The 27,877-nt window shown below is 47.4% G+C and overlaps 2 protein-coding genes across 2 annotated transcripts; both read right to left on the bottom strand.

The window, feature by feature from the left end:
- Window positions 1-14,516: 14,516 nt before the first annotated feature.
- Window positions 14,517-16,137, bottom strand: LOC123116573 (putrescine hydroxycinnamoyltransferase 3). The gene has a single exon (XM_044537515.1). It carries the CDS (start codon window positions 16,045-16,047, stop codon window positions 14,737-14,739), a length of 1,311 nt encoding a protein of 436 aa, XP_044393450.1. The 5' UTR covers window positions 16,048-16,137; the 3' UTR covers window positions 14,517-14,736.
- An 874-nt stretch (window positions 16,138-17,011) lies between these two features.
- LOC123114913 (dof zinc finger protein 5-like) lies at window positions 17,012-23,090 on the bottom strand. The gene is made up of 2 exons (XM_044536281.1): window positions 22,857-23,090; window positions 17,012-17,401 (listed from the first exon to the last, which is right to left on the bottom strand). Exons 1-2 carry the CDS (start codon window positions 23,088-23,090, stop codon window positions 17,012-17,014), a joined length of 624 nt encoding a protein of 207 aa, XP_044392216.1.
- Window positions 23,091-27,877: the final 4,787 nt, after the last annotated feature.

Genomic DNA, 27,877 nt, shown 5'->3' with positions numbered 1-27,877 from the left:
AGCAGCAAAGGCTCTTTGCCGATCGGGGCAGCAAGCACCGGCTGGGTGGAAAGCAGGGCTTTTAGCTCTGCAAACGCTGCATCAGCTTCGGGAGTCCACTCGAACTTGTCTGACTTCTTCATCAGTCGGTAAAGAGGCAATGCCTTTTCACCGAGACGAGAGATGAATCGACTTAAAGCGGCCAAACAACCAGTAAGCTTCTGAACATCGTGCACACGCACAGGTCTTTTCATTCGGAGTATAGTGCCCACTTTCTATGGATTTGCGTCGATTCCTCGTTCGGAAACGAGAAAACCGAGTAATTTTCCGCCAGGAACTCCGAATGTGCACTTTGATGGATTAAGCTTGATATCATACCTCCTGAGGTTGGCAAATGTTTCAGCGAGGTCAGTCAGCAGGTCGGAACCTTTCCGAGACTTGACCAAAATATCATCCATGTATGCTTCCACATTCCGACTGATTTGAGTGAGTAAACACTTCTGAATCATCCTCATGAACGTGGCTCCGGCATTCTTGAGGCCGAATGGCATAGTGACATAACAGAAGCACCCGAATAGGGTGATGAAAGCTGTTTTGATCTCGTCGGGTCCATACAAACGGATCTGATGGTACCCGGAATAGGCGTCTAAGAAAGACAGCCGCTCACATCCTGCAGTTGAGTCGACTATTTGGTCGATGCGGGGGAGAGAAAAATGATCTTTCGGGCAGGCCCGATTGATATGTTTAAAGTCAACGCACATGCGAAGTGACTTTTCCTTCTTGGGGACCATGACAACATTGGCGAGCCACTCAGAATGGTAAATCTCTTGGATAAACTCTGCTGCTAAGAGCCGAGCCACCTCTTCGCCAATGGCCTTCCTTTTCTGGACGGCGGACCGTCGCAGATGTTCTTTGACAGGTTTTGCCTTTGAATCGACTCGTAGATGGTGCTCAGCCAGCCCCCTGGGTACACCTGGCATGTCAGAAGGTTTCCATGCAAAGATGTCCCAGTTCTCATAGAGGAACTGGATGAGCGTTTCTTCCTATTTGGGGTCGAGTGTTGTGGAGATATTAGTCGGAGCAGCGTTGGGGTCGGTCGGGTGGATGTGAACTGGCTTTGCCTCACTGGACGATTGAAACGCTGATTCCGTAGCGGACTTCTTGGCTCGCAACAAATCACTCGGGTCTGCATTTCTCTGGTGTTCCTGCCACTCTTCTGCTACCATCTGAGCATCGGCGATCTTCGAGCCTTTCTGAAAGCACTCTTTCGCCTTCTTGCGATTACCAGTAACAGTGATCACACCTTTAGGTGTTGGGAACATAGTAATTTCAAAAAAATTCCTACGCACATGCAAGATCATGGTGATGCATAGCAACAAGAGGGGAGAGTGTTGTCCACGTACCCTCGTAGACCGTAAGGGGAAGCGTTAGCACAACGCGGTTGATGTAGTCGTACGTCTTCACGGCCCGACTGATCAAGCACCGAAACTACGGCACCTCCGAGTTCTAGCACACGTTCAGCTCGATGACGTCCCTCGAACTCCGATCCAGCCGAGTGTCGAGGGAGAGTTCCGTCAGCACGACAGCATGGTGACGATCTTGATGTTCTACCGTCGTAGGGCTTCGCCTAAGCACCACTACAATATTATCGAGGTGGACTATGGTGGAGGGGGGCACCGCACACGGCTAAGAGATCCAAGGGATCAATTGTTGTTGTGTCTCTGGGGTGCCCCCCTGCCCCCGTATATAAAGGAGCAAGGGGGGAGGCGGCCGGCCTAGGGAGGAGGCGTGCCAAGGGGGGAGTCCTACTCCCACCGGGAGTAGGACTCCTCCTTTCCTTGTTGGAGTAGGAGAGAAGGAAAGAGGAGGAGAGGGAGAAGGAAAAGGGGGCTGCCCCCGTTGTCCAATTCGGACCAGAGGGGGGGCGCAGGCCTCCTTCCTTTTGGCCTCTCTCCTCTATTCCTGTATGGCCCAATAAGGCCCATATACTCCCCGGCGAATTCCCGTAACTCTCCGGTACTCCGAAAAATACCCGAATCACTCGGAACCTTTCCGAACTCCAAATATAGTCGTCCAATATATCGATCTTTACGTCTCAACCATTTCGAGACTCCTCGTCATGTCCCCGATCTCATCCGGGACTCCGAACTCCTTCGGTACATCAAAACTCATAAACTCATAATATAACTATCATCGAAACCTTAAGCGTGCGGACCCTACGGGTTCGAGAATAATGTAGACATGACCGAGACACGTCTCCGGTCAATAACCAATAGCGGAACCTGGATGCTCATATTGGCTCCCACATATTCTACGAAGATCTTTATCGGTCAAACCGCATAACAACATACGTTGTTCCCTTTGTCATCGGTATGTTACTTGCCCGAGATTTGATCGTCGGTATCTTAATACCTAGTTCAATCTCGTTACCGGCAAGTCTCTTTACTCGTTCCGTAATACATCATCTTGCAACTAACTCATTAGTCACATTGCTTGCAAGGCTTATAGTGATGTGCATTACCGAGAGGGCCCAGAGATACCTCTCCGAAAATCGGAGTGACAAATCCTAATCTCGAAATACGCCAACCCAACATGTACCTTCGGAGACACCTGTAGAGCTCCTTTATAATCACCCAGTTACGTTGTGACATTTGGTAGCACACAAAGTGTTCCTCTGGTAAACGGGAGTTGCATAATCTCATAGTCACAGGAACCTGTATAAGTCATGAAGAAAGCAATAGCAATATTGCATAATCTCATAGTCATAGGAACATGTATAAGTCATGAAGAAAGCAGTAGCAACATACTAAACGATCAAGTGCTAAGGCTAACGAAATGGGTCAAGTCAATCACATCATTCTTCTAATGATGTGATCCCGTTAATCAAATGACAACTCATGTCTATGGTTAGGAAACTTAACCATCTTTGATTAACGAGCTAGTCAAGTAGAGGCATACTAGTGACACTATGTTTGTGTATGTATTCACACATGTATTATGTTTCCGGTTAATACAATTCTAGCATGAATAATAAACATTTATCATGAAATAAGGAAATAAATAATAACTTTATTATTGCCTCTAGGGCATATTTCCTTCAGTCTCCCACTTGCACTAGAGTCAATAATCTAGTTCACATCATCATGTGATTTAACACCAATATTCACATCTGTATGTGATTAATACCCATAGTTCACATCGTCATGTGATCAACACCCAAAGGGTTTACTAGAGTGAATAATCTAGTTTACATCGCTATGTGATTAAGACCCAAAGAGTACTAAGGTATTATCATGTTTTGCTCGTGAGAGAAGTTTAGTCAACGGGTCTGTCACACTCAGAGCCGTATGTATTTTGCAAATATTCTATGTCTTCAATGCTCTGCACGGAGCTACTCTAGCTAATTGCTCCCACTTTCAATATGTATCCAGATTGAGACTTAGAGTCATCTGGATCAGTATAAAAGTTTGCATCGATGTAACTTTTACGACGAACTCTTTTATCACCTCCATAATCGAGAAACATATCCTTAGTCCTTACTAAGGATATTCTTGACCGTTGTCCAGTGATCTACTATTAGATCACTATTGTACTCCCTTGCCAAACCAGGGCAGGGTATACAATAGGTCTGGTCCATAGCATGGCATACTTTTATAGAACCTATGACTGAATGCATAGGGAATGACTTTCATTCTCTTTCTATTTTCTGTCGTGGTCGGGATTTGAGTCTTACTCAATTTCATACCTTTGCAACACAGGCAAGAACTTTTTCTTTGACTGTTCCATTTTGAACTACTTCAAAATCTTGTCAAGGTATGTACTTATTGAAAATCTTATCAAGCGTCTTGATCTATCTCAATAGATCTTGATGCTCAATATGTAAGCAGCTTCACTGAGGTCTTTCATTGAAAAAACTTTTTATTCAAGTATCCTTTTATGCTATCCAGAAATTCTATATCATTTCCGATCAACAATATGTCGTCCACATATAATATCAGAAATGCTATAAAGCTCCCACTCACTTTCTTGTAAATACAGGCCTTTCCAAAAGTCTATATAAAACCATATGCTTTGATCAACTCATCAAAACATATATTCCAACTCCGAGATGCTTGCACCAGTCCATTGATGGATCGCTGGAGCTTGCACATTTTGTTAGCACCTTTAGGATTGACAAAACCTTCTGGTTGCATCATATACAACTCTTCTTTAATAAATCCATTAAGGAATGCAGTTTTGACATCCGTTTGCCAGATTTCATAAAATGCAACAATTGCTAACATGATTCGGACAGACTTAAGCATCGATACGAGTGAGAAAATCTCATTGTATTCAACACCTTGAACTTGTCGAAAACCTTTCGCAACAAGTCGAGCTTAGTAGATAGTAACACTACTATCAGTGCCCATCTTCCTCTTGAAGATCCATTTATTTAACATGGCTTGCTGATCATCGAGCAAGTCAATCAAAGTCCATACTTTGTTCTCATATATGGATCATATCTCAGATTTTATGGCCTCAAGCCATTTCGCGGAATCTGGGCTCATCATCGCTTCCTCATAGTTCGTAGGTTCATCATGGTCTAGTAACATGACTTCTAGAACAAGATTATCTTACCACTTTGGTGCGGATCTTATTCTGGAAGACCTACGAGGTTCGGTAGTAACTTTATCTGAAGCTTCATGATCATCAGCATTAGCTTCCTCACTAATTGGTGTAGGAATCACAGGAACTGATTTCTGTGATGAACTACTTTCCAATAAGGGAGCAGGTACATTTACCTCATCAAGTTCTACTTTCCTCCCACTCACTTCTTTCGAGAGAAACTCCTTCTCTAGAAAGGATCCATTCTTAGCAACAAAGATTTTGCCTTCGGGTCTGTGATAGAAGGTGTACCCAACAATTTCCTTTGGGTATTCTATGAAGACGCACTTCTCCGATTTGGGTTCGAGCTTATCAGGTTGAAACTTTTTCACATAAGCATTGCAACCCAAAACATTAAGAAACGACAACTTTGGTTTCTTGCCAAACCACAGTTCATAAGGCGTCGTCTCAACGGATTTTGATGGTGCCCTATTTAAACGTGAATGCAGCTATCTCTAATGCATAACCCCAAAATGGTATTGGTAAATCGGTAAGAGACATCATTGATCGCACCATATCCAATAAAGTGCGGTTACGACGTTCGGACACACCGTTGCACTGTGGTGTTCCAGGTGGCATGAGTTTGTGAAACTATTCCACATTGTTTTAATTGAAGACCAAACTCGTAACTCAAATATTTGTCTCCGCGATCAAATTGCAGAAACTTTATTTTCTTGTTATGATGATTCTCCATTTCACTCTGAAATTCTTTGTACTTTTCAAATGTTTCAGACTTGTGCTTCATTAAGTAGATATACTCATATCTGCTCAATTCATCTTGTGAAGGTCAGAAAATAACAATACCCGCGACGAGCATCAACACTCATTGGACCGTATACATTAGTATGTATTATTTCCAATAAGTCACTAGCTCGTTCCATTATTCCGGAGAACGGAGTTTTAGTCATCTTGCCCAAAAGGCACGGTTCGCAAGTATCAAATGATTCATAACCAAGTGATTTCAAAAATCCATCTTTATGGAGTTTCTTCATGCGCTTTACACCGATATGACCCAAACGGCAGTGCCACAAATAAGTTGCACTATCATTATTAACTTTGCTTCTTTTGGCATCAATATTATGATTATGTGTATCACTACGATCGAGATCCAATAAACTATTTTCATTGGGTGTATGACCATCGAAGGTTTTATTCATGTAAATAGAACAACAATTATTCTCTGGCTTTAAATGAATAACCGTATTGCAATAAACATGATCAAATCATATTTATGCTCAACGCAAACGCCAAATAACATTTATTTAGGTTTAACACTAATCCCGAAAGTATAGGGAGTGTGCGATGATGATCATATCAATCTTGGAACCACTTCCAACACACATCGTCACTTCACCCTCAACTAGTTTTTGTTTATTCTGTAACTCCTGTTTCGAGTTACTAATCTTAGCAACCGAACAAGTATCAAATACTCAGAAGCTACTATAAACACTAGTAAGGTACACATCAATAAACTATATATCAAATATACCCTTGTTCATTTTGCCATCCTTCTTATCCACCAAATATTCAGGGCATTTCCGCTTCCAGTGACCATTTCCTTTGCAGTAGAAGCACTTAGTTTCAGGCTTTGGTCCAGCTTTGGGCTTCTTCGTGGGAGTGACAACTTGCTTGTCATTCTACTTGAAGTTCCCTTTCTTTCCCTTTGCCCTTTTCTTGAAACTAGTGGTCTTGTCAATCATCAACACTTGATGCTCTTTTATTGATTTCTACCTTCGTCGATTTCAGCATCACGAAGAGCTCGGGAATCATTTTCGTCATCCCTTGCATTATAGTTTATCACGAAGTTCCAGTAACTTGGTGATGGTGACTAGAGAACTCTGCCAATCACTATCTTATCTGGAAGATTAACTCCCACTTGATTCAAGCGATTGTAGTACTCAGACAATCTAAGTACTTGCTCACTAGTTGAGCAATTCTCCTCCATCTTTTTAGCTATAGAACTTGTTGGAGACTTCATATCTCTTAACTCGGGTATTTGCTTGAAATATTAACTTCAACTCCTGGAACATCTCATATGGTCCATGACGTTCAAAACGTCTTGGAAGTCCCGATTCTAACCGTTAAGCATGGTGCACTAAACTATCAAGTAGTCATCATATTGAGCTAGCCAAACGTTCATAACGTTTGCATCTGCTCTTGCAATAGGTCTGTCACCTAGCGGTGCATTAAGGACATAATTCTTCTGTGCAGCAATGAGGATAAACCTCAGATCACGGATCCAATCTGCATCATTGCTACTAACATCTTTCAATACAATTTTCTCTAGGAACATATCAAAATAAACATATGAAAGCAACAACGCAAGCTATTGATCTATAACATAAATTGCAAAATACTACCAGGACTAAGTTCATGATAAATTTAGGTTCAATTAATCATATTACTTAAGAACTCCCACTTAGATAGACATCCCTCTAATCCTCTAAGTGATTACGTGATCCATATCAACTACACCATGTCCGATCATCACGTGAGATGGAGTAGTTTCAACGGTGAACATCACTATGTTGATCATATCTACTATATGATTCATGCTCGACCTTTCGGTCTCCGTGTTCCGAGGCCATATCTGTTATATGCTAGGCTCGTCAAGTTTAACCTGAGTATTCCGCGTGTGCAACTGTTTTGCACCCGTTGTATTTGAACGTAGAGCCTATCACACCCGATCATCACGTGGTGTCTCAACACGAAGAACTTTCGCAACGGTGCATACTTAGGGAGAACACTTCTTGATAATTAGTGAGAGATCATATTAAAATGCTACCGCCAAATTAAGCAAAATAAGATGTATAACAGATAAACATCATATGCAATCAAAATATGTGACATGATATGGCTACGATCATCTTGCGCCTTTGATCTCCATCTCCAAAGTACTGTCATGACCTCTATCGTCACCGACACGACACCATGATCTTCATCATCTTGATCTATATCAATGTGTCGTCACATGGCCGTCTCGCCAACTATTGCTCTTGCAACTATTGCTATCGTATAGCGATAAAGTAAAGCAATTATTTGGCACTTGCATCTTATGCAACAAAGAGACAACCATAGGGCTTCTGCCAGTTGCCGATAACTTCAACAAAACATGATCATCTTATACAATAAAATATAGCATCACGTCTTGACCATATCACATTACAACATGCCCTGCAAAAACAAGTTAGACGTCCTTTACTTTGTTGTTGCAAATTTTACGTGGCTGCTACGGGCTGAGCAAGAACCGTTCTTACCTACGCATTAAAACCACAACGATAGTTTGTCAAGTTGGTGCTGTTTTAACCTTCGCAAGGACCGGGCATAGCCACACTCGGTTCAACTAAAGTTGGAGAAACTGACACCCGCCAGCCACCTGTGTGCAAAGCACGTCGGTAGAACCAGTCTCGCGTAAAGCGTACACGTAATGTCGGTCCGGACTGCTTCATCCAACAATACCGCCGAACCAAAGTATGACATGCTGGTAAGCAGTATGACTTGTATCGCCCACAACTCACTTGTGTTCTACTCGTGCATATAACATCAACGCATAAAACCTAGGCTCGGATGCCACTGTTGGGAACGTAGTAATTTCAAAAAATTTCCTACGCACATGCAAGATCATGGTGATGCATAGAAATGAGAGGGGAGAGTGTTGTCCGCGTACCCTTGTAGACCATAAGCGGAAGCGTTAGCACAATGCGGTTGATGTAGTCGTACGTCTTCACGGCCCGACCGATCAAGCACCGAAACTATGGCACCTATGAGTTCTAGCACACGTTCAACTCGATGACGTCCCTCGAACTCCGATCCAACCGAGTGTCGAGGGAGAGTTCCGTCAGCACGACGGCGTGGTGACGATCTTGATGTTCTACCGTCGCAGGGCTTCGCCTAAGCACCACTACAATATTATCAAGGTGGACTATGGTGGAGGGGGGCACCGCACACGGCTAAGAGATCCAAGGGATCAATTGTTGTTGTGTCTCTGGGGTGCCCCCCTGCCCCCGTATATAAAGGAGCAAGGGGGGAGGCGGCCGGCCTAGGGAGGAGGCGCGCCAAGGGGGGAGTCCTACTCCCACCGGGAGTAGGACTCCTCCTTTCCTTGTTGGAGTAGGAGAGAAGGAAAGAGGAGGAGAGGGAGAAGGAAAAGGGGGCTTCCCCCCTTGTCCAATTCGGACCAAAGGGAGGGCGCAGGCCTCCTTCCTTTTGGCCTCTCTCCTCTATTCCCGTATGGCCCAATAAGGCCCATATAATCCCCGGCGAATTCCCGTAACTCTCCGGTACTCCGAAAAATACCCGAATCACTCGGAACCTTTCCGAACTCCGAATATAGTCGTCCAATACATCGATCTTTACGTCTCGACCATTTCGAGACTCCTCGTCATGTTCCTGATCTCATCCGGGACTCCGAACTCCTTCGGTACATCAAAACTCATAAACTCATAATATAACTATCATCGAAACCTTAAGCGTGCGGACCCTACGGGTTCGAGAACAATGTAGACATGACAGAGACACGTCTCCGGTCAATAACCAATAGCGGAACCTGGATGCTCATATTGGCTCCCACATATTCTACGAAGATCTTTATCGGTCAAACCGCATAACAACATACGTTGTTCCCTTTGTCATCGGTATGTTACTTGCCCGAGATTTGATCGTCGGTATCTCAATACCTAGTTCAATCTCGTTACCGGCAAGTCTCTTTACTCGTTCCGTAATACATCATCTTGCAACTAACTCATTAATCACATTGCTTGCAAGGCTTATAGTGATGTGCATTACCGAGAGGGCCCAGAGATACCTCTCCGACAATCCGAGTGACAAATCCTAATCTCGAAATACGCCAACCCAACATGTACCTTCGGAGACACATGTAGAGCTCCTTTATAATCACCCAGTTACGTTGTGACGTTTGGTAGCACAAAAAGTGTTCCTCCGGTAAACGGGAGTTGCATAATCTCATAGTCATAGGAACATGTATAAGTCATGAAGAAAGCAGTAGCAACATACTAAACGATCAAGTGCTAAGGCTAACGAAATGGGTCAAGTCAATCACATCATTCTTCTAATGATGTGATCCTGTTAATCAAATGACAACTCATGTCTATGGTTAGGAAACTTAACCATCTTTAATTAACGAGCTAGTCAAGTAGAGGCATACTAGTGACACTATGTTTGTGTATGTATTCATACATGTATTATGTTTCCGGTTAATACAATTCTAGCATGAATAATAAACATTTATCATGAAATAAGGAAATAAATAATAACTTTATTATTGCCTCTAGGGCATATTTCCTTCATTAGGGCCAGCCATCTTTAATTTGAGGTACACGTAGCATGGTCGAGCCATAAAACGTGCATAAGCTGGTCTGCCTAAAATAGTGTGATAGGCACTTTGGAAATCCACAACCTCAAATGTCAACTTTTCTTTGCGGAAGTTTTTGGAATCACCAAAAACCACATCGAGAGCAATCTGGCCGAGTGACGCGGCCTTCTTGCCAGGAATGACTCCATAGAAACTCATGTTGCTTGTGCTGAGTCTGGACATCGGAATGCTCATCCCTTTCAGTGTCTCTGCGTACAGTATATTCAAACTACTGCCGCCATCCATCAACATTTTAGTCAGTCGAGTGCCCTCGACAACTGGGTCGACCACTAGAGCCTGCCTCCCAGGGGTGGCTATGTGCGTCGGATGATCAGACTGGTCGAATGTGATGGCCGTCTGAGACCACTTCAGATAATTGGGTGTCGCCGGAGCAACCATATTCACCTATCGGTTTATAACTTTCAGTCGACTTTTGCTCTCAACGTCAGCAAAAATCACCAGAGCGGAATTGACCTGAGGATATTCCTCGTCACTATCCCCCTTGTCCTCAACTTTGTCCGACTCCTTTTCCTTATCCTTGGACTGTTTCCCTTGGAACTGCTGTATCAAGAGTCGACACTGCCGAGTGGTATGCTTCGGGTAAATGAAATTACCTTCTTCATCTTTCTTTGTGTGGATGTGACACGGCAAATCCATTACGTCATTTCCTTCTTTATCCTTCACTTTCTTGGGGTTCCAAGGCCCTTTGGGCTTCCCCTTAAACTTTCCTTGAGTCACGGCCAAGGCTTCTCCAGGAGCAGCTGGCTCGACTTTCCGTTTTTGCTTCCGACTGGAGTTCCCTCCTCTGGTTTCCTGGGCGACTGACTTGTGCTTGCCACTCCGGAGTCGATCCTCTTCCTCACCATTGGCATATTTGGTGGCTATCTCCATCATTCGACTCAGAGACATGTCTCCGGTTTGACCAAATTTCAGGCTTAGCTCTCTGTACTTAATGCCTTCCTTGAAGGCGCAGACTGCCTGGTGATCAGATACATCCTCTACCGTGTGATGTAATGTGATCCATCTCTGAATGTAATCTCTCAAAGTCTCATTCGACTTCTGCACACAAGATTGCAGCTCTGTCAGTCCTGCTGGTCGCTTGCATGTTCCTTCAAACATTCTGACAAACACTCGGGAAAGATCTTCCCACGTGTAAATGCTGCTGGGTGTCAACTGATTCAGCCATGCTCTAGCCGATCCCTCCAACATAAGAGGCAGATGTTTCATGGCCACCTCATCATTTCCGCCGCCGATCTGGACAGCCACTCGGTAGTCTTCAAGCCAAGTATCAGGCTTAGACTCACCATTGAACTTACTGACTCCAGTCGCCAACCTGAAGTTGGGGGGAATCACTACGGCCCTGATGGCTCTGCTGAAACACTCTGGTCCTGAGACATGCACTTGGCTGCTGGTGGGTACATCTCTGTCGTGACCCTCTCTGTGAGCTCTGTTCCGTCGACCAGGCCTTGAACGATGATGGACCTCGCATTAAAGCCTGGTTCCCTGGGGTCGACTGGAATCCTTCGCCTACCACTGTGCTGGCGTCTATCATCCTGCTGTCGAGGTGCGTAGGATCCACCCCTTGGGGGAGGGGTGGGCACTCGACGTCGATCATCGTGGTCGAATTGGTGATCGTACTGCTCACGGTTCTTGTACTGATCGTGCCGGTCTCCACGTCCCTCGCGCCTCGGGGGCGATCTGGGGCTATGAGCCGACTGGACTGTATTCGCAGCCACGGATCTGTTGTCAATCCTGTTCCGCGACTGAGATACAGCTGAATGTTGATCTCCTGCTGCCCGGAGCAAATCTCTGATCTGCATCAAGCCTCTGCCAGCTTCTGACTAGAAAGGCTGAATTGACTCTGCTATACGGGCTGCAGCTACTAAATTCTGAATCGGAGTTCGATATACCTGAGTCGGTGGTGGAAAGAGCTGACGTCGACTGGAGTCCGGAACCCGTTGCCGCGCACGCTCGTCGAGTGCTCGCTGAAGGTTCTCCAGTCGAGTGTGCTCAGCCAAGTTGGCCAAGCGCGCATCCTCTAAGGCGCGAGCCTCTGGGGTTTCTCCAACGATAGGAGTGTGAAGTGCATCCATGTTCCGGCGGCGAAGTTCTTCCCTCTGCAGTGAATTGAGGGGCTCGGGGAGGTACTCTTCACGGGCATGCGACGGATCGCCCCCGCTGTCGCCTCCTTCGGCGCCGGGAAAACCGGGAGGACCGCGTGGTCCATCGACCATCAGAACCTCCGCCGCTGGATCACTGCTGTCGCACTCGGATGCAGTCTCTGCGGAGCCAGTTGACAGGTCGAACAGGCCGTGGAGAGATTCGTCGGGCTCAATTGCCGCGACTTGGGGGGTGGCCGACTGGCAGGCCACCGCGTGCCTCACCCACCGCTGAAGCCTCGACCTACCGGAGCGCTTGCGCCGGTGGGAAGCAGGGAGGGAGGATGACACAACGACCAATCGATACTGGGTCGACGGTTGCCGCAGGAGGATGCCGCGGACGCACGCGCAAAAGTGCGTCGCTCCGCGGACTGGGAGCGCGTCGTAGTCGAGCGGAGCCTCCTGAAGCCAAGCAGAGTCGTCGGCGATGAACGTGAGCGCGCCGAGACGGATCTCGCGACCCTCGACCAACACTCCGCTTGAAACCATGATCAAGGAGATCGGAAAGATTGCAACTTCTCCAATAAGTCGCTAAGACACCTGCCCCACGGTGGGCGCCAACTGTCGTGGTTCTAAGTCTGACAGTAGTGTAGGGGGGATTTAATGGAGAGGTAAGATCCTAGCTATGGAGCAGTTGTATACGCAAGAGATTTACGAGTTCAGGCCCTTTTTGGAGGAAGTAACATCCCTACGTCTCGGAGCCCGGAGGCGGTCGACTGGATTATATGCGTATGAGTTACAGGGGTGCGAAACCTTTACACTGAGGAGGGGGGTGGCTTATATAGAGTTCGCCAGACCCCTCTAGCCCTCAGTTATGACGGGTTTAAAGTACATTAAGACCGGGGGTTACTGGTAACGCCCACATAAAGTGCTATGAAGACCATAAAGACTACTTAATGACAGACCGTTGCGTGTAGAGTGACTTTAGATCTCCTGGCCGTCGAGTGGTTAGCTTCATGGTCGAGTGGTTATCTTCATGGTCGAGTGTCCTAGAGTCTGTCGAGTGGATCACCTCTAGGTCGACTGACAGGTAGTTTCTTTTAGAGATGTCCTTGGGTAGGGTAATTTAGACAGGTCCATGACCCTACCCTAGGTACATAGCTTCATCATTAGCCCCCGAATGGATCGAGGTTTGAGTGGGGAAAGAGTTGAGAATTCTTCCGACCCATTTCTTGTGCTATGAGCATGTCTTGTCTTGGATCAATAAACTTTTTAAGTGACGGCACTAACTTCTTTTTCAGTCGCCTTGATCCATTCTTTGTATCTGTCGACTGAAGTCTTCGCTTGGAGAGCTCCGAATGACAGGGTGGAGGAGATCTTCTGTCTGACGAGTTGCTCTGCAACCCGCGGATTTTGTGGGATTCGAATTTTGGGAAGCGCGCGGGACGGGGCGTAGCCGCAGCAATCGGACGGGATAAGGCAGGGCCGCCTCGATCTCCGCGCCGCCTTTTTCGCCACGTATCGCGCACGCGGCTGTTACGGGATTTGACAGGATCGTCCGGGCCTACATGTCAGCCACTCGGAAGCAGCGTTATATAAAGCGTTGGACGGGGGTTTTTCAACAGTGCGCCTTCATTTCCCCCTCTCTTCTCCGGATTTCTCCGCCGCGTTTGCTTCTGCCTCGGCGCCGCTGCTTCGTGCGTGCTTCGCCGGCGACGATGGTGAAGGAGAAGACGGCGGCCCTGGAGCGAGCAAAGAAAGCGACGGCGAAGGTGAAGGGGAGGGGAACCAGTCGGAGTGGCTCTTCATCAAGGACCGGCCTGCCGCTGGGCTGGATCCAGGGCGACTGGATCCGCTCGACAATTAGTCAAGCGGATCTCGACGACCTGGCTGACGGAGGGCTGGTCCCCCATGGATCGGCGCGGCTCCCGGGGAGGGAGTCAAAGCCGCAGCCTGAGAAGGGTGAGTGCGTTCTTCTGACCACCCACGTCGACCGTGGGTTCTCTTTGCCGCCATGTGACCCCGGCGTTAGGACGGGTCTGCGCCAGATTCCTGGCTGCTAGGCGTTGATGGTTTTTAGAAGTATGATATGGTTGGTGCTGGTTGGATCTTGTGAGTGGCGCGACATGCATGCGTCCACAACGAGTCTTGGGTCGTGCATGGTCACGTAACATGCTGGACGCTACATCCAGTGGACAGATATACTATCATGTCTACACTGCACACATTGACTGCAACTGCATGCATGCATGCATGGTTCGGCCACTGGCTTGTACGGGATCACTACTAGTACTAGGATCAAAACTCGACGAAACACAAGAATTTGCCGGCCGGTCCGATCGCGAGATGCTTTGCTACTCAAAGGTGCACTGGAGCCAGCCAAAAGGAAGATTAAGAAAATCCATCAACATTATTAACTTCGAGCAGGGCATATAAATAACCAATCGATCGATCAATCGGAGGACGCCACCATAAAGTGCGTCGTCACTCACAACTAAAAAAAAATTCGACCACCCCTCACCAACCCGACCCAACAACCGCGCCGGTTTGGCATGCAGTTCCGTTCCATCTCTCTCGCACGCACGGTAACATTCTTTCTCGTTCATTGCACCGGTCGATTCGACCGACCATTCATGCATGGCTCTACTCCATGGAGTAGCAGCATTCCTTGAAGGCCTGCAGGTTGTGCCGGAAGACGGGGACGAAGGCGTCTACGCTGCCGTCGCCGAGGTAGGACGGCGCCAGGAACAGCATCCCCTCCGTCGGGAAGTAGGACGGCATGAAGTAGCTGGGGCTCCCCGTGCCGAAGTCCAGCTCGTAGAACGGGAACGTCAGCCAGCTGTCCACCTCCACGTCCGGGCACACCACGTCCTTGAGCACGGCGCTCGGGGCCAGCCCCTCCTTCTCCGCCGCGCCGGAGGACGCGAAGTCAACGAAGGACTGGAAGTAGGCGCCGTCCACCCTCGCCACCTCGTCGTGGATCGCCTGCGCCGCGTGCTTCAGCGGCCGGCTCAGCAGCTCGCCCGCCGTGGCCCGCGGGAACGCCCAGAGCACCAGGTTGCCGAAGTACTCCGCCGGCCTGCCCACCCGGTGCCGCCCGTCCACCGATATCCGGATCGACGTGGCCTCGCCGGGGCTCAGGTCGCGCGCGCGCGTCATGGTGCGCCAGAGGTGCGCGAGGATGGTCTCGAACCGGCTGAACGGCCGCCCGCGCCCCTCCGAGGCCCTGGCGCGGAGCCCCGCGATGAAGTCCTTGGTGAAGTGCGCCTTGTGGATGACGATGTTGCTTTCGGCGCCGTCGTCCCCGTGATGGTGGCCGGCGGCGGCGGCGGTGGGCGACGGCCGGTGGTACTCCCTGCTGCGGTGGTCGTGCTCCGGGCGAGCTGGCGAGGACCTCGGCTTGAAGAGGTCCTTCTGGTGGTGCACGGGCGGGACGCCCATGGGCAGCCCCCTGGTGGCGCGGCCCCAGGCGACTAGGAAGTTGCTGGTGGCGTGGCCGTCGGCGACGACGTGCTTGGACGTGAACCCGACGGCGAGGGAGCCGCAGCGGAACCGCGTGAGCTGCAGCACCACCACCTCCTGGTGCTCCGCGTCCAGGTCCGGGTGCAGCTTGAGCAGCGCCGGCGTGGGCTTGGCCGGCGCCATGTCGACGAGGTCGGCGTCCACGGACGCCTCCACGAGGCGTGCGCCACGGTCATTCAGGACCACGGCCGGCGCGCCGTCGGGGGACTCGCCGAGCTGCCCGGCAAACGCGCGGTACTGCGCGAGGACGGCCGTGAGGCCCTTCTCGATGGCGGCGGTGGACGGCGCGGGCGGCGCGAAGGCGTAGATGATGGCCATCTGGATCTGGTACGTGACCGTGTCGAAGACGGACAGGGGGATGTGCTCCGTGGCTGGAGCGCCGGCCTTGTAGGCGGGCTTGACGAGCCTGGAGCTCAGCACCTTCACCTCCATTGCTAGCTAGCTAGCGAGGTCGAGCTCCGTGCAGCCAAGTTCGATCGGCGACGAGGAGTTTGCTTGCTAGGTAGCTGCCGCAATGTTTGTGCTGCCTGATGTACCGTTTGCTCGTTTGATGGTGCCAGTGGCGACATATATAGGGGCCGTACGTAGTGGCGAGCACTACGGGAAATTAAAGCGGTTGGTGAAATCCCATTTAAACAACTTGTTCCATGTGTCTAAATTACTGTTCCGAGCATGCATGGCTGAGACTTTTGACCCGGCCGCCTCTCGCACGTTTGACTCGGCTCCTACGTAGTAGTGCGAAGGTGTTCGATCAAATGTCGTCACGACTCACGACTCTCAAGTCTCAACTGTCCGGCCGGTTCAGTAGGAGTAAGTACATGAGGCTTTGCAAGTTGTACACATGTTTAGGAGTAAATTGCACAGAAGTACCACAATTGGGGCATTGGAAGCAGATTGGTACCAAATTTGGTAATTTTTACATGTCAGTACCAAGTCTGGGGCTATACGTTACAAAAATCGCGTATAAACGCGTATTGACAGTGTATCTGACCGGCGGGGCCCGCCTGTCAGCTGCCGACGTGGCATTTTTTTTGCAGAAACCCCCCGCACGGCGGCGCCCGGTCTGGATCGAGGGGAGGATCCCCTCGAGCCCGAGCTCCTCTCGCATCACCGCCGCCCCTGCTCGCGCCGGAGCTGCCCCTGCTCGCGCCGCCGCGGCCTCTCCCCCCTCCGTTGCAGCAGCTCCAGCGGGCAGAGCGCGTCCCGCCGTGCTCTCCCTGACGAACTCGGCCACCCCTGCGCTCCCGAGCGCGACGCCCGCCCTGTCGGCCGCCGCCACGGCGCGGTACGCCTCCGTGTTTCCCGCCCGGACCACGGCCCCCGTGCCGGCCAGCGCGATGCGGGCGAAGCGCGCGCTGGCGAAGAGCCGATCAATGGCTGTGTCGGTGGGATGGGATCAGAACCGGCCATCCGGCCCGAGCTGCCACCGGTCGGCGTACATGGGCGGTGGGAAGGTGGGGGAGGAGGAGGGGCTGGGGAAGCCGAGGACGAAGCCGGCGGCGGCGCGGTGGTGGTGGCCGGCGACGGTGGCGATGGGGCCGAGCGGTTGGTTCTTGCGGCGGTCGGCACCGATGGGCACGTTGCGGAGCGCGCCGCCAGCCGTCCAGTAGCGGTGGCAGGCCTTGCAGAAGTGGTGCGGCTGGTTCACGTTGTAGTTGTTGAAGTAGCAGAACTTGGTCTCCCGGCTCCGGCACCGCGGGCACGGCAGCGGCGCCGCGGCCGCGCGCGCCTCCGCCGACTCCTGCAGCTGCGTCCGCCGCGACGCCTCCGCTCCCTGCTGCTGCTGCTACTGCCTCGGTGAGCGCCTTGCCGCCGATGGCGTCCAGGAAGAAGGCGCAGCAGCGGGCGTGAGGGGCTCAAGGGGCTCCTCCCCTCGATCCAGATCGAGCGCCGCCGCGCATGAGGACGAAGGAGGTGCGGGGGGGGGGGGGGGGGGGGGGGGGGGGTTTCTGCAAAAAAAATGCCACGTCGGCAGCTGACAGGCGGGCCCCGCCGGTCAGATACACTGTCAATACGTGTTTATACGTGATTTAGACCTTTTTGTAACGTATAGCCCCAGACTTGGTACTGACATGTAAAAATTACCAAACTTGGTACCAATTTGCTTCCAATGCCCCAATTGTGGTACTTCTATCCAATTTACTCCATGTTTAGGGTCAATGGTTGGTAAAGCGTGACCTCAAAGTTCAAACAAGAATCTGCACATTTTCGGCGCGAAAGCACGCTACAACTCCTCCTCTGCTCGTTAGGTAGCTAGAGTAAGAGCGTCAGCGTTTTCGATCAGCGCCTGGCATTGAGATTGTGTGTCATACTTGACGTCTTGACTTGACAATTTGCCCGAGCTTATATTATATATAGTAATAATTCGACAGGTGGGGACACGTACAACCAGTCAGCCGGTCATGCATTCTACGTGAGAAAAGGACAGCAGTCGACATGGCAACAACTAAACCTATGCGACATTTCACACTTTCGCGTCTGTACGTGAGCAGTCTACTACTGTAATAGGTCTCTTGGGTGCATAAGCTAGGACTATCCCAGCGTGCTAATTACTCTAGTAAACCATGTTTGACCGACCGATCTGGTGTCACTGGGTTGACACATTTTTGGTCAAATTGCAAGTAGAAGTTGTTTTGGGTCGTAATCTTTTTTTTTTTCAAATACGTGAGAGTGCATATCTTTTCATTGATAGGAAGAGAGGGACAACAGCATAGTAGGGGAGGGGAGCGGGGGTTGCAAATTCAATGCCTTGCGCACAACACACAAGGCAAGGAGCAGTATAACATCGGTGACGGGTTGCTCAGCCCGAGTACATAAAGGACCCTATGCTAGCAACGAGCTGAGTCTGCGCGCGCCTACCCTAGTCCAGGATCTAGTCTCGTCCTGGATAGATACGAAGAGTTGCGAGATGAAGGGGGTTTCGCCGTCGAGAACACACCGATTGCGCTGCCTCCAGATGGACCACGCCATGAGAATAGCCAGCGTGGCTAGGCCCAACGGATGTCACTCAGTGTCTCATTGTGTCATGGAGGGCCAACCTATCAGCCGGTATGGAGGTCGATCGTGTCGTTTAAACTGAAATTTTGGTACTTGTTACAAAGTTGTACTAAAGCAATAGCAATGATAATTAATTTGAATCAGACGACTCATGTTCATCGCATCGCTAATTATAACCTAGTTAGCCAAGTCCAAACTCGTACTACGAATCTGGTTAGAAGCTGAAGTTACCTGATCTCTTTTTCCTCACGTGCTACGTCCTTGCCAAATGCTAGATGGAGCGAGGTCCTCTGACTTATCAAGGGATGTTAGGGCAGCTACAGTAAACTAAGTTTTCTTCCTTGCAGCTAGAACAGTGTTTTGAAACAATAGTTTATCAACGGTGATTTTTATACAGTAATTCATAGTATACAGTAATACATGAATAGTGTTATCTCTCTGATTGCCTTCTCTGTTCTACACATATCTGCCACTGTAGCTGCCTAACTTGCCTCCTTAGTGTCAGAGGTCCACTTCCATGCTAGACAAGCCCCACAACTCATGTTTGTTTTAATTAAAAGCCCCACTACACTAATGTTGGAGCACTTTCGCAGTAGGGCACTCATATAATGGTCACTGGAGTTTTGGCATTGCATAAACATGATCCATTAGAGGCGGCGAATCTGCCAAAAGTGAAGGAAAAGGCAAAGTTGATGCTAAAGAAACATACTCTGGTGCATGCATGACGAGTTAAACGAGGAAGCTAGGTAATGATTGCCATGCATGCATGCATCTGTCGTCCGTCACTACACACTAGGTAAAATCGTCCAATGCCAACGAAACCTCCCGTGAGGATCGTCTCTTGGTGGTTTGATTATGGATCGTGCTTACTTTACTGCGAGCAACTTGTGTTAGTCTAGTCTCTTTATCTAGCTTTTACTTACTGGCATTCCCGCATGCATGTTCATCCATGCTGTCATGCATGTTGGGATTAGCCGGTACGAAGAACCTGGCTGGCTAGCAGGCACGAGCTTTTCTTTGCTCGTTCCGGAATGAGAAAGTAGATTATTTTTATCTTCTTAAAATGGTCAAGAAAATTGTTAAGAATAGTTTGTAAGCCACTGGTGGACGGGCTCTTTACCCCCGTCTTCTTTCTTAGAGCATCTACAGGCACACGTAATAAATCTGGTCTCTAAAACGTACACGGACACGCCCGTGGATAGTGACCGGGGGGCCTCAAATTTTGTCATTTACAATCACAAATCCTATTTTCAAAACATCAAATACATGTAAACACATGCACATCGATCATTTTAGGGGGGGGGGGGGGGGGGGGGGATGTCAATTCCAGTGTAGATGACCCCAACTGTCAGTCCGTGTTGGGCCGGCGGGGTTGTTCTTACTTAGATTTCTAGTGTAGATGACATCCGTGTTGGCCCCGCGGGATTGTTCTTACTTAATTTTCTAGTGTAGATACATCCGTGTTGGCCCCGCGAGGTTGTCGGTTTAGTCCCGCCTCATCGCTCGAGGATCGTGGCTACCGGTTTAAATAGCCGTGTTGTCCAAAAGTGATAAGCATCGGTTTGCATCATTTCTGAAGGTTATTGACTGTCATTATGAATCTTCTCTGCTTGAAGATTCATAATCATTGTCAATATCCCTCACAAAAGGAGCATTGATGGCTTTCCAGCTCTTTTTTGCTTCATAGGTTGGAACAAGGGTGGCGACGGAGGTAGCAGACGTACGACGCTGACGAGCAAGTTAACATGGGTAGGTCGTAGGGGGGATTTGGTCCCTTTTTGTTGGGTGGGGCTGTCAGTTCTGACGTGGCGGACGCGTCCGGTCGTGCCCGGGCCGCCCCATGTCCGCCCCAGATTTGAGTTGGATATGAGAGGTGCCGGTCAGTCCGGGCGTTTGAGACTGGTTTGAGGCACACGTTTGGGTCTTTTTTTTACGGTTCATTGATCGGGCTGTCCGCCCGATCGTTTGAGGGGATTTGACGAACCTGGTTGTAGATGCTGTTACAAGGTTATATATTTTATTTATGCAAAAATGGCATTTATATAGAGGTAAATACACCAACAGTGCTTAAACTTGCCATCGATGCTTACTTTAGTGTATGAACTTGAAAAATATGCCGAACCGGTTCTAAAACTTGGCACAAGCGTGCAAATATGATGCTAATCCCATTAGTAGACACAATATACTTATGCGGCACCGTATTTTTGTTAGCACGCACACATGGCGTGCCAGCATAACATAGGACCCACTGAACAGGATGGCCTACAATGCATATGTCTCTATGGCCTATGGGTCCCACCTGTCAGCTGAAGGGAAAATTGCAGCTAAAAGTGTATTATGAATATTATACATACAAATAAAACAACTTATTAGAAAAATTTTCAGGTAATTTCTAAAATTATTGACATATTTTTCACAAAAATCATATAAATAAAATAGTATTTTTGATTATAAAAATATTTGTATTCATAATTTTGTATGATTTAAATATAAGGCAAGAGTATATTTTTACATTTACTAAATAATTTAATGTTTTTTGCATTTTACCAATTTTTTTATTTACTAAATGTATCCCGCATGTAAATATTTTTATAAATTACATCAATATTTTTTAAATACATTATTTTATTTGCATGTGTAATATTTATAAAACTCAAATATTTGAAATTTATATTTATTACACTATGATTATAATTTACAAAGTTATAATAAAACCCAACATGTGCAAAATGGGCTGCATTGCCTGCAGTCCATTAAGACCCACAAACATGTTACTTCACAAAACAATAAGTATCGTTATCCACATTACCCACCAGGAGAAAATTTGCTGAAATGAAAAAAGAAAAATCATTGGAAGCTTCCAGAAGCTTCCAAAACCCGACTTGGGGAGCTTTTGTAAGCTTCCCAGAACCAGGAGCTTCCATGCATGCTTCAGATAGTGGGCCCACCCATGTTCAAACATACAAAAGACAGAGTATGTGTGTGCGCGCGCGCCTTTTATCGATTGCACTGTAACTCATGCAACATGGGCTGAATAGGAGTTGGGGGTAAACCGTATGTCTTATTGTCTCCTGTTGGTTGCCTCCCTGTCGATCAATGGCGATGGCTCGAGTAGCCCGGTAGTCAGCAGCCCCGCAAAGGCAATCGTCAGGCACCTGGGCACCGACGCAAATGCTCCCAGCGGGAAAGGGAGGCCGATAGGCCGATAGTCGACAACGCAATAATGCCTCTATTCAGAGGTGAGTGATCCTGCTTAGTCTGAATTGATGCCCCGACAACGCAATGTTGCAATTTGTGGCATGATATTTCACTCTATGGATTGGGGGATTATTTTAATGTTGGTTTGTAACTTGCAATGATGTAGGCAATTGGGGATTCCAGTGGTTGATCGTTCCGACTTCCGAGCAGGTTCATTAAAAAAATGAATCTCGACTCTGTTCAGGTTTTGCTTCTTCTCGATTTCTCTAACTTAACCATTTTAGTTATGAATTATTCCAAGTCATCAAATTTTCATTTTAAGTTACCAAATCTCAGATATGCGGAGGTTTTTTATTCCTTTTATCAAGTATACATGTTTAAATTTCATATATGAGGTACTTTGATCAAGTCTAAACTGTGCATATCAATGATGATTGGTTCAATCAGTTGATGATATGCTACACTGAATGTGGAATAATTAAATCACTCCCCCATGATGTTATTACATGAAGGTTTCAAGCCATGAAGACTCAAAATGAGAGCCGTCATTAACACTTTGATGGTACATTTCGTGCTTTCCAATACGAATAAGCTTTTACAACTTCTCTATGAAATAATAATATCTAGTATTTATTCTTGAGTACCATTGTCATATTTAATTTTAGTCTTTATTAAAATTATGTGCATGGACGATATAATATCGACTGTTTGACTTGCTAACTATTCTGAATTTATGGTTCTCTAGTTTAGTGCTTATAGTTGCATAATACGTATCCAAATATCTGATTGTGACTCTATGTTCTTTTAGTTAGCTTGGAGTCTGCCCCGGTCCTAATCTTTCCTTGTTCCTCCACTACTAGGATGCATGCACCCCCTACATTTGCCCCACAATCTCGCACATAAGTGTGGAATAGGATTTGCCAAGTCAGCAACACAAATAGTGTTCCCTCTGTAAACTAATATATGACGTTTTACATCACTAAAGAGAGAGTAGTCTATTACAATACATGACCCAACCCACTATAAGCATCAAGGCGAGGAGCGACTCGGGAGGCGACCAAATTGGCCGCCGCCTTGACACCACCCCTCACCCTCCTCCTCCTCGCCACCGCTAGAGAGGGCCATTGGGCCAAGCCCCAGTGGCTCCCGAGGACAGCGGCAGCGGGGCCTCCTCCGAGTACTGCGTGCTTGACACACCCGTGCGACCTGATTTGGAGTAGCAGGGCCTGTTCCGAGCGATGGGATGATTCTCTTGGTGATCTCCGATGGCAAGGCGGCATGGAAGTTTCATTGAGCGCACACTAGGCTGGGGTCTGCGGGATGCCTAAACCTACTATTTGTGTGAGGGGTCAGGAGGGGGAAACAGGTGGCTTCGACTGGGGGTTCTGTCGCCCGTCACTGGTTTTGGGAGAAGGTCTCCATCCTTGTACGGTATGGACCTAGCCCTCTCTCCGCCCGTCTACTCTTTCTTGTTGTCGTTCACTCATATCCGACGAGTTTCCGACCGGGCTTGTCCGGTTCCTTCAGATTTGGACATCTGTTGGACAAGTCGTCCATCGAAGGTGTCACCCTGAGCGGTGGGTTCACTGGTTCAATGCCTCAAGGTTCGAAAATGTCTCTGCTTTGCTCAAGCTTGGCGGTGCCGGGGAGTTTGCATGCGTCGGAGCGACCTTGTTTTGTGGGAGTTGTGGTACATGTGGATAGGTCTCGTGACTTTGGTGTTGGTTGGCTTCCATGGCTGTAAGGGCGGCATGGTAGACGACATGCGGCGTTCGGTGGCTGCGTTTGTCACATTCCATCCCTACTGCCCTACTCCCGGTGGCCTTATGGCGCCAGTTCTTGCCGGTGCAGGTGTTGGTGGTGGGGAGCTAATTCCGGGAGAAATCCCTGATCGGCCTCGCCGGTCTCCGCAGCGGCATTACGTACGAGCGCCGCTTCCCTCCTTGATGCATTTGTCTGGACCTATCTCCCCCTCCCTCTTGCGTGATCCCGAGTGAAAACCTTAAATTGCTTGGATTGGATGGTGGTGACATACTTTGGCGTTGTGTTCTTCTTGAAGACACCATCTTGGGATTGTAGGGGGTTGTGGGCGTGCTGCTCCGAGGAGTTAATCCTCTACTCTCCACTGATTCTATCCACAACTTCTCCTCCTCATGTTGATTGCTCCGTGGCTTCAACGGTGGTACTCCCATGCTGAGTTAGGTGCGGCGAGGTGCTTGTGCCCGGAGACCTCCCCTTGTGGTCTTAGCGTTAACCTCCATCCAGGTTCAGGGGAAGCATTCTCACCGTCCGATGGTATGGCGCTTTTGATCCAGGTGAGAAGGTAGCTGGATTCCCAGGGGTTGGTGAAGACACTACCTATTGTACCGACTAGTCTCTCCGTCGAGTTGGCCTCCTTCCTGTTTCTGGTTGTCCTGATCACGGATGAAGGGCCTGACCAGCAAGGCTGCAAGCCTGCAAGCCATGCTTCTTTGCTGCACTTGCTGCTTGCTTGTTGTAATATGGATTGTGTTGTTGTCCTGCAACACCTTGTATCTTGCCTTTTTCTTTTTCTTTGTTTCTGGTGTAGTTTTGTACTTTGCAAGGGGGTCACTTATGTAACGCATGGCCTCAGGCCTTCTTTCAAAAAACAAGCATCAAAGCAAGCAAATTGTTGTCTTATACAAATTAAGTTGAACGAAAGCCCAAGAGGCTGTAAAAAAAGACCTCCGCGCATCTATATCAAACTGTACGTACAAGCCACCAAAGGATTCGTTGCCCTATCCGCAACAATTTTCAATGGGTACAAGGATGATTACAATTGTACTCACCAAGACTTATAACAATTTTTTTTTTGAAAAAGAGGATGACCCCGGCCTTGCTACCTCTTGAGCTTGCGTTAGTTTTTCCCTTGAAGAGGAAAGGATGATGCAACAAAGTAGCGTAAGTATTTTCCTCAGTTTTGAGAACCAAGGTATCAATCCAATAGGAGACAACGCAACAAGCCGCCGAATACCTGCACAAACAAACACCAACTTGCAACCAACGCGATAAAGGGGTTGTCAATCCCTTCACGGTTATTCGCAAAGTGAGATCTGATAGAGATGGATAAAGGGTAAAGTAATATTTTTGGCATTTTTGGTTTATGAAACGGAAAGTAAAATATTGCAAAAGAAAGTAAATAGGAAACTAGAATTGTAGATCAGAAACTTGTGTGATGGAAAATAGACCTGGGGGCCATAGGTTTCACTAGAGGCTTCTCTCAAGATAGAAAGTATTGCGGTGGGTGAACAAATTACTGCCAAGCAATTGATAGAAAAAGCGCAAAGTTATGATGATATCTAAGGCAATGATCATGAATATAGGCATCACGTCCGTGTCAAGTAGACCGAAACGATTCTGCATCTACTAATATTACTCCACATGTCGACCACTATCCAGCATGCATCTAGAGTATTAAGTTCATAAAGAACGGAGTAACGCCTTAAGCAAGATGACATGATGTAGAGGAATTAACTCAAGAAATATGATGAAAACTCTCTCTTTTTATCCTCGATGGAAACAATACAATATGTGTCGGTTCCCCTTTTGTCACTAGAATCGAGAACCACAAGATTGAACCCAAAGCTAAACACTTCTCCCATTGCAAGAAAAACCAATCTAGTTGGCCAAACCAAATCGATAGTTCGAAGAAACTTGTAAAGATATCAAATCATGCATAAAAGAATTCAGAGGAGATTCAAATAAATATTCATAGATAAGCTGACCATAAATCCACAATTCATCAGATCTCGGCAAACACACTGCAAAAGAGTATTACATCGAATAGATCTCCAAGAACATCGAGGAGAACTTTGTATTGAGAATCAAAGAGAGAGAAGAAGCCATCAAACTACTAAATATGGACCCGTAGGTCTGAGGTAAACTACTCACGCTTCATCGGAGAGGCAATGGTGTTGATATAGAAGCCCTCCGTGATCTATTCCCCCTCCGACGGGATGACGGAAAAGGCCCCAAGATGGGATCTCACGGGTACAGAAGGTTGCGGCAGTGGAAAAGTGGTTTCTTGGCCCCCTGGATGTTTATGGGGTATAAGAGTATATATAGGAGGAAGATCTAGGTCAGGGGGTCTCCGAGGGGCCCACAAGGTTGGGGGGCGCAGCCTACCCCCCTGGGCGCGCCCTCCACCCTTGTGGACGCCTTGTGGCTCTTCTGACTTGCACTTCAAGTCTCCTGGGTGTCTTCTGGTCCAAAAAAAAATCATTGCGAAAGTTTTATTCTGTTTGGATTCCGTTTGGTATCCTTTTCTGCGAAACTCTAAAACAAGGAAAAAATAGAAACTGGCACTGGGCTCTAGGTTAATAGGTTAGTCCCAAAAATCATATAAAATAGCATGTTAATGCATATAAAACATCCAAAACAGATAATATAATAGCATGGAACAATAAAAAAATTATAGATACGTTGGAGATGTATGAAGCATCCCCAAGCTTAATTCCCTCTCGTCCTCGAGTATGTAAATGATAAAAATAAAACTTTTGATGTGGAATGATACGTAACATATTTATCCATGTAATTCTCTTTATTGTGGCATGAATGGTCAGATCCGTAAGATTCAAAATAAGAGTTTAATATTGACATAAAACAATAATACTTCAAGCATACTAATAAAATAATTATGTCTTCTCAAAATAACATGACCAAAGAAAGGTTATCCCTACAAAATCATATAGTGTGGCTATGCTCCATTTTCTTCACATAAATATTTAAATCAATCACAACCCTGATCACAAGCCAAACATTTGTTTCGTACTTTTGATGTTCTCAAACATTTTCAACTTTCACGCAATACATGAGCGTAAGCCATGGACACATAACACTATAGGTGGAATAGACGGTGGTTGTGGAGAAGACAAAAAGAAGGAGATAGTCTCACATCAACTAGGCGTATCAATAGGCTATGGATATGCCCATTAATAGATATCAATGTGAGTGAGTAGGGATTGCCATGCAATGGATGCACTAGAGCTATAAGTTTATGAAAGCTCAAAAAAGAAAACTAAGTTGGTGTGCATCCAACTCGCTTGCTCACGAAGACCTAGGGCAATTTTGAGGAATCCCATCGTTGGAACATACAAGCCAAATTCTATAATGAAAAATTCCCACTAGTATATGAAAGTGATATCATAGGAGACTCTCTATCATGAAGATCATGGTGCTACTTTGAAGCACAAGTGTGGAAAAAAGGATAGTAACATTGTCCCTTCTCTCTTTTTCTCTCATTTTTTTTCTTTTCTCTTCCTTTTTTTTTGTTGGGCCTTCTTTCATTTTTTGGCCTCTTTTAATTTTTTTCGTCCGGAGCCTCATCCCGACTTGTGGGGAATCATATTCTCCATCATCCTTTCCTCACTTGGTACAATGCTCCAATAATGAAGATCATCACACTTTTATTTACTTACAACTCAAAAAATTACAACTTGATACTTAGAACAAAACATGACTCTATGTGAATGCCTCCGACGGTGTACCGGGATGTGCAATGAATCAAGAGCGACATGTATAAAAAATGATGAACGATGGCTTTGCCACAAATCTGATATCAACTACATGATCATGCAAAGCAATATGACAATGATGATGTATGTCATAATAAATGGAACGGTGGAAAGTTGCATGGCAATATATTAGGGAATGGCTATGGAAATGCCATAATAGGTAGGTATGGTGGCCGTTTTGATGAAGGATATGTGGTGGGTTTATGGTACCGGCAAAAGTTGCACGGTACTAGAGAGGCTAGCAATGGCGGAAAGGTGAGAGTGCATATAATCCATGGACTCAGCATTAGTCATAAAGAACTCACATACTTATTGAAAAATCTATTAGTTATCGAAACGAAGTACTACGCGGATGCTCCTAGGGGGGTAGATTGGTAGGAAAATACCATCGGTCGTCCTCGAGCGCCACTCATAAGGAAGACAATCAATAAATAAATCATGCTCTAACTTCATCACATAACGGTTCACCGTACGTGCATGCTACGGGACACACAAACTTTAACACAAGTATTTCTCAAATTCACAACTACTTA

The sequence above is a fragment of the Triticum aestivum genome, chromosome 5B (assembly GCF_018294505.1).
Source record: "Triticum aestivum cultivar Chinese Spring chromosome 5B, IWGSC CS RefSeq v2.1, whole genome shotgun sequence".
In the NCBI taxonomy this organism is placed as follows: domain Eukaryota; kingdom Viridiplantae; phylum Streptophyta; class Magnoliopsida; order Poales; family Poaceae; genus Triticum; species Triticum aestivum.
Note: the sequence above shows the minus strand (reverse complement) of the source record. Positions and strands in the feature narration are given on the sequence as shown.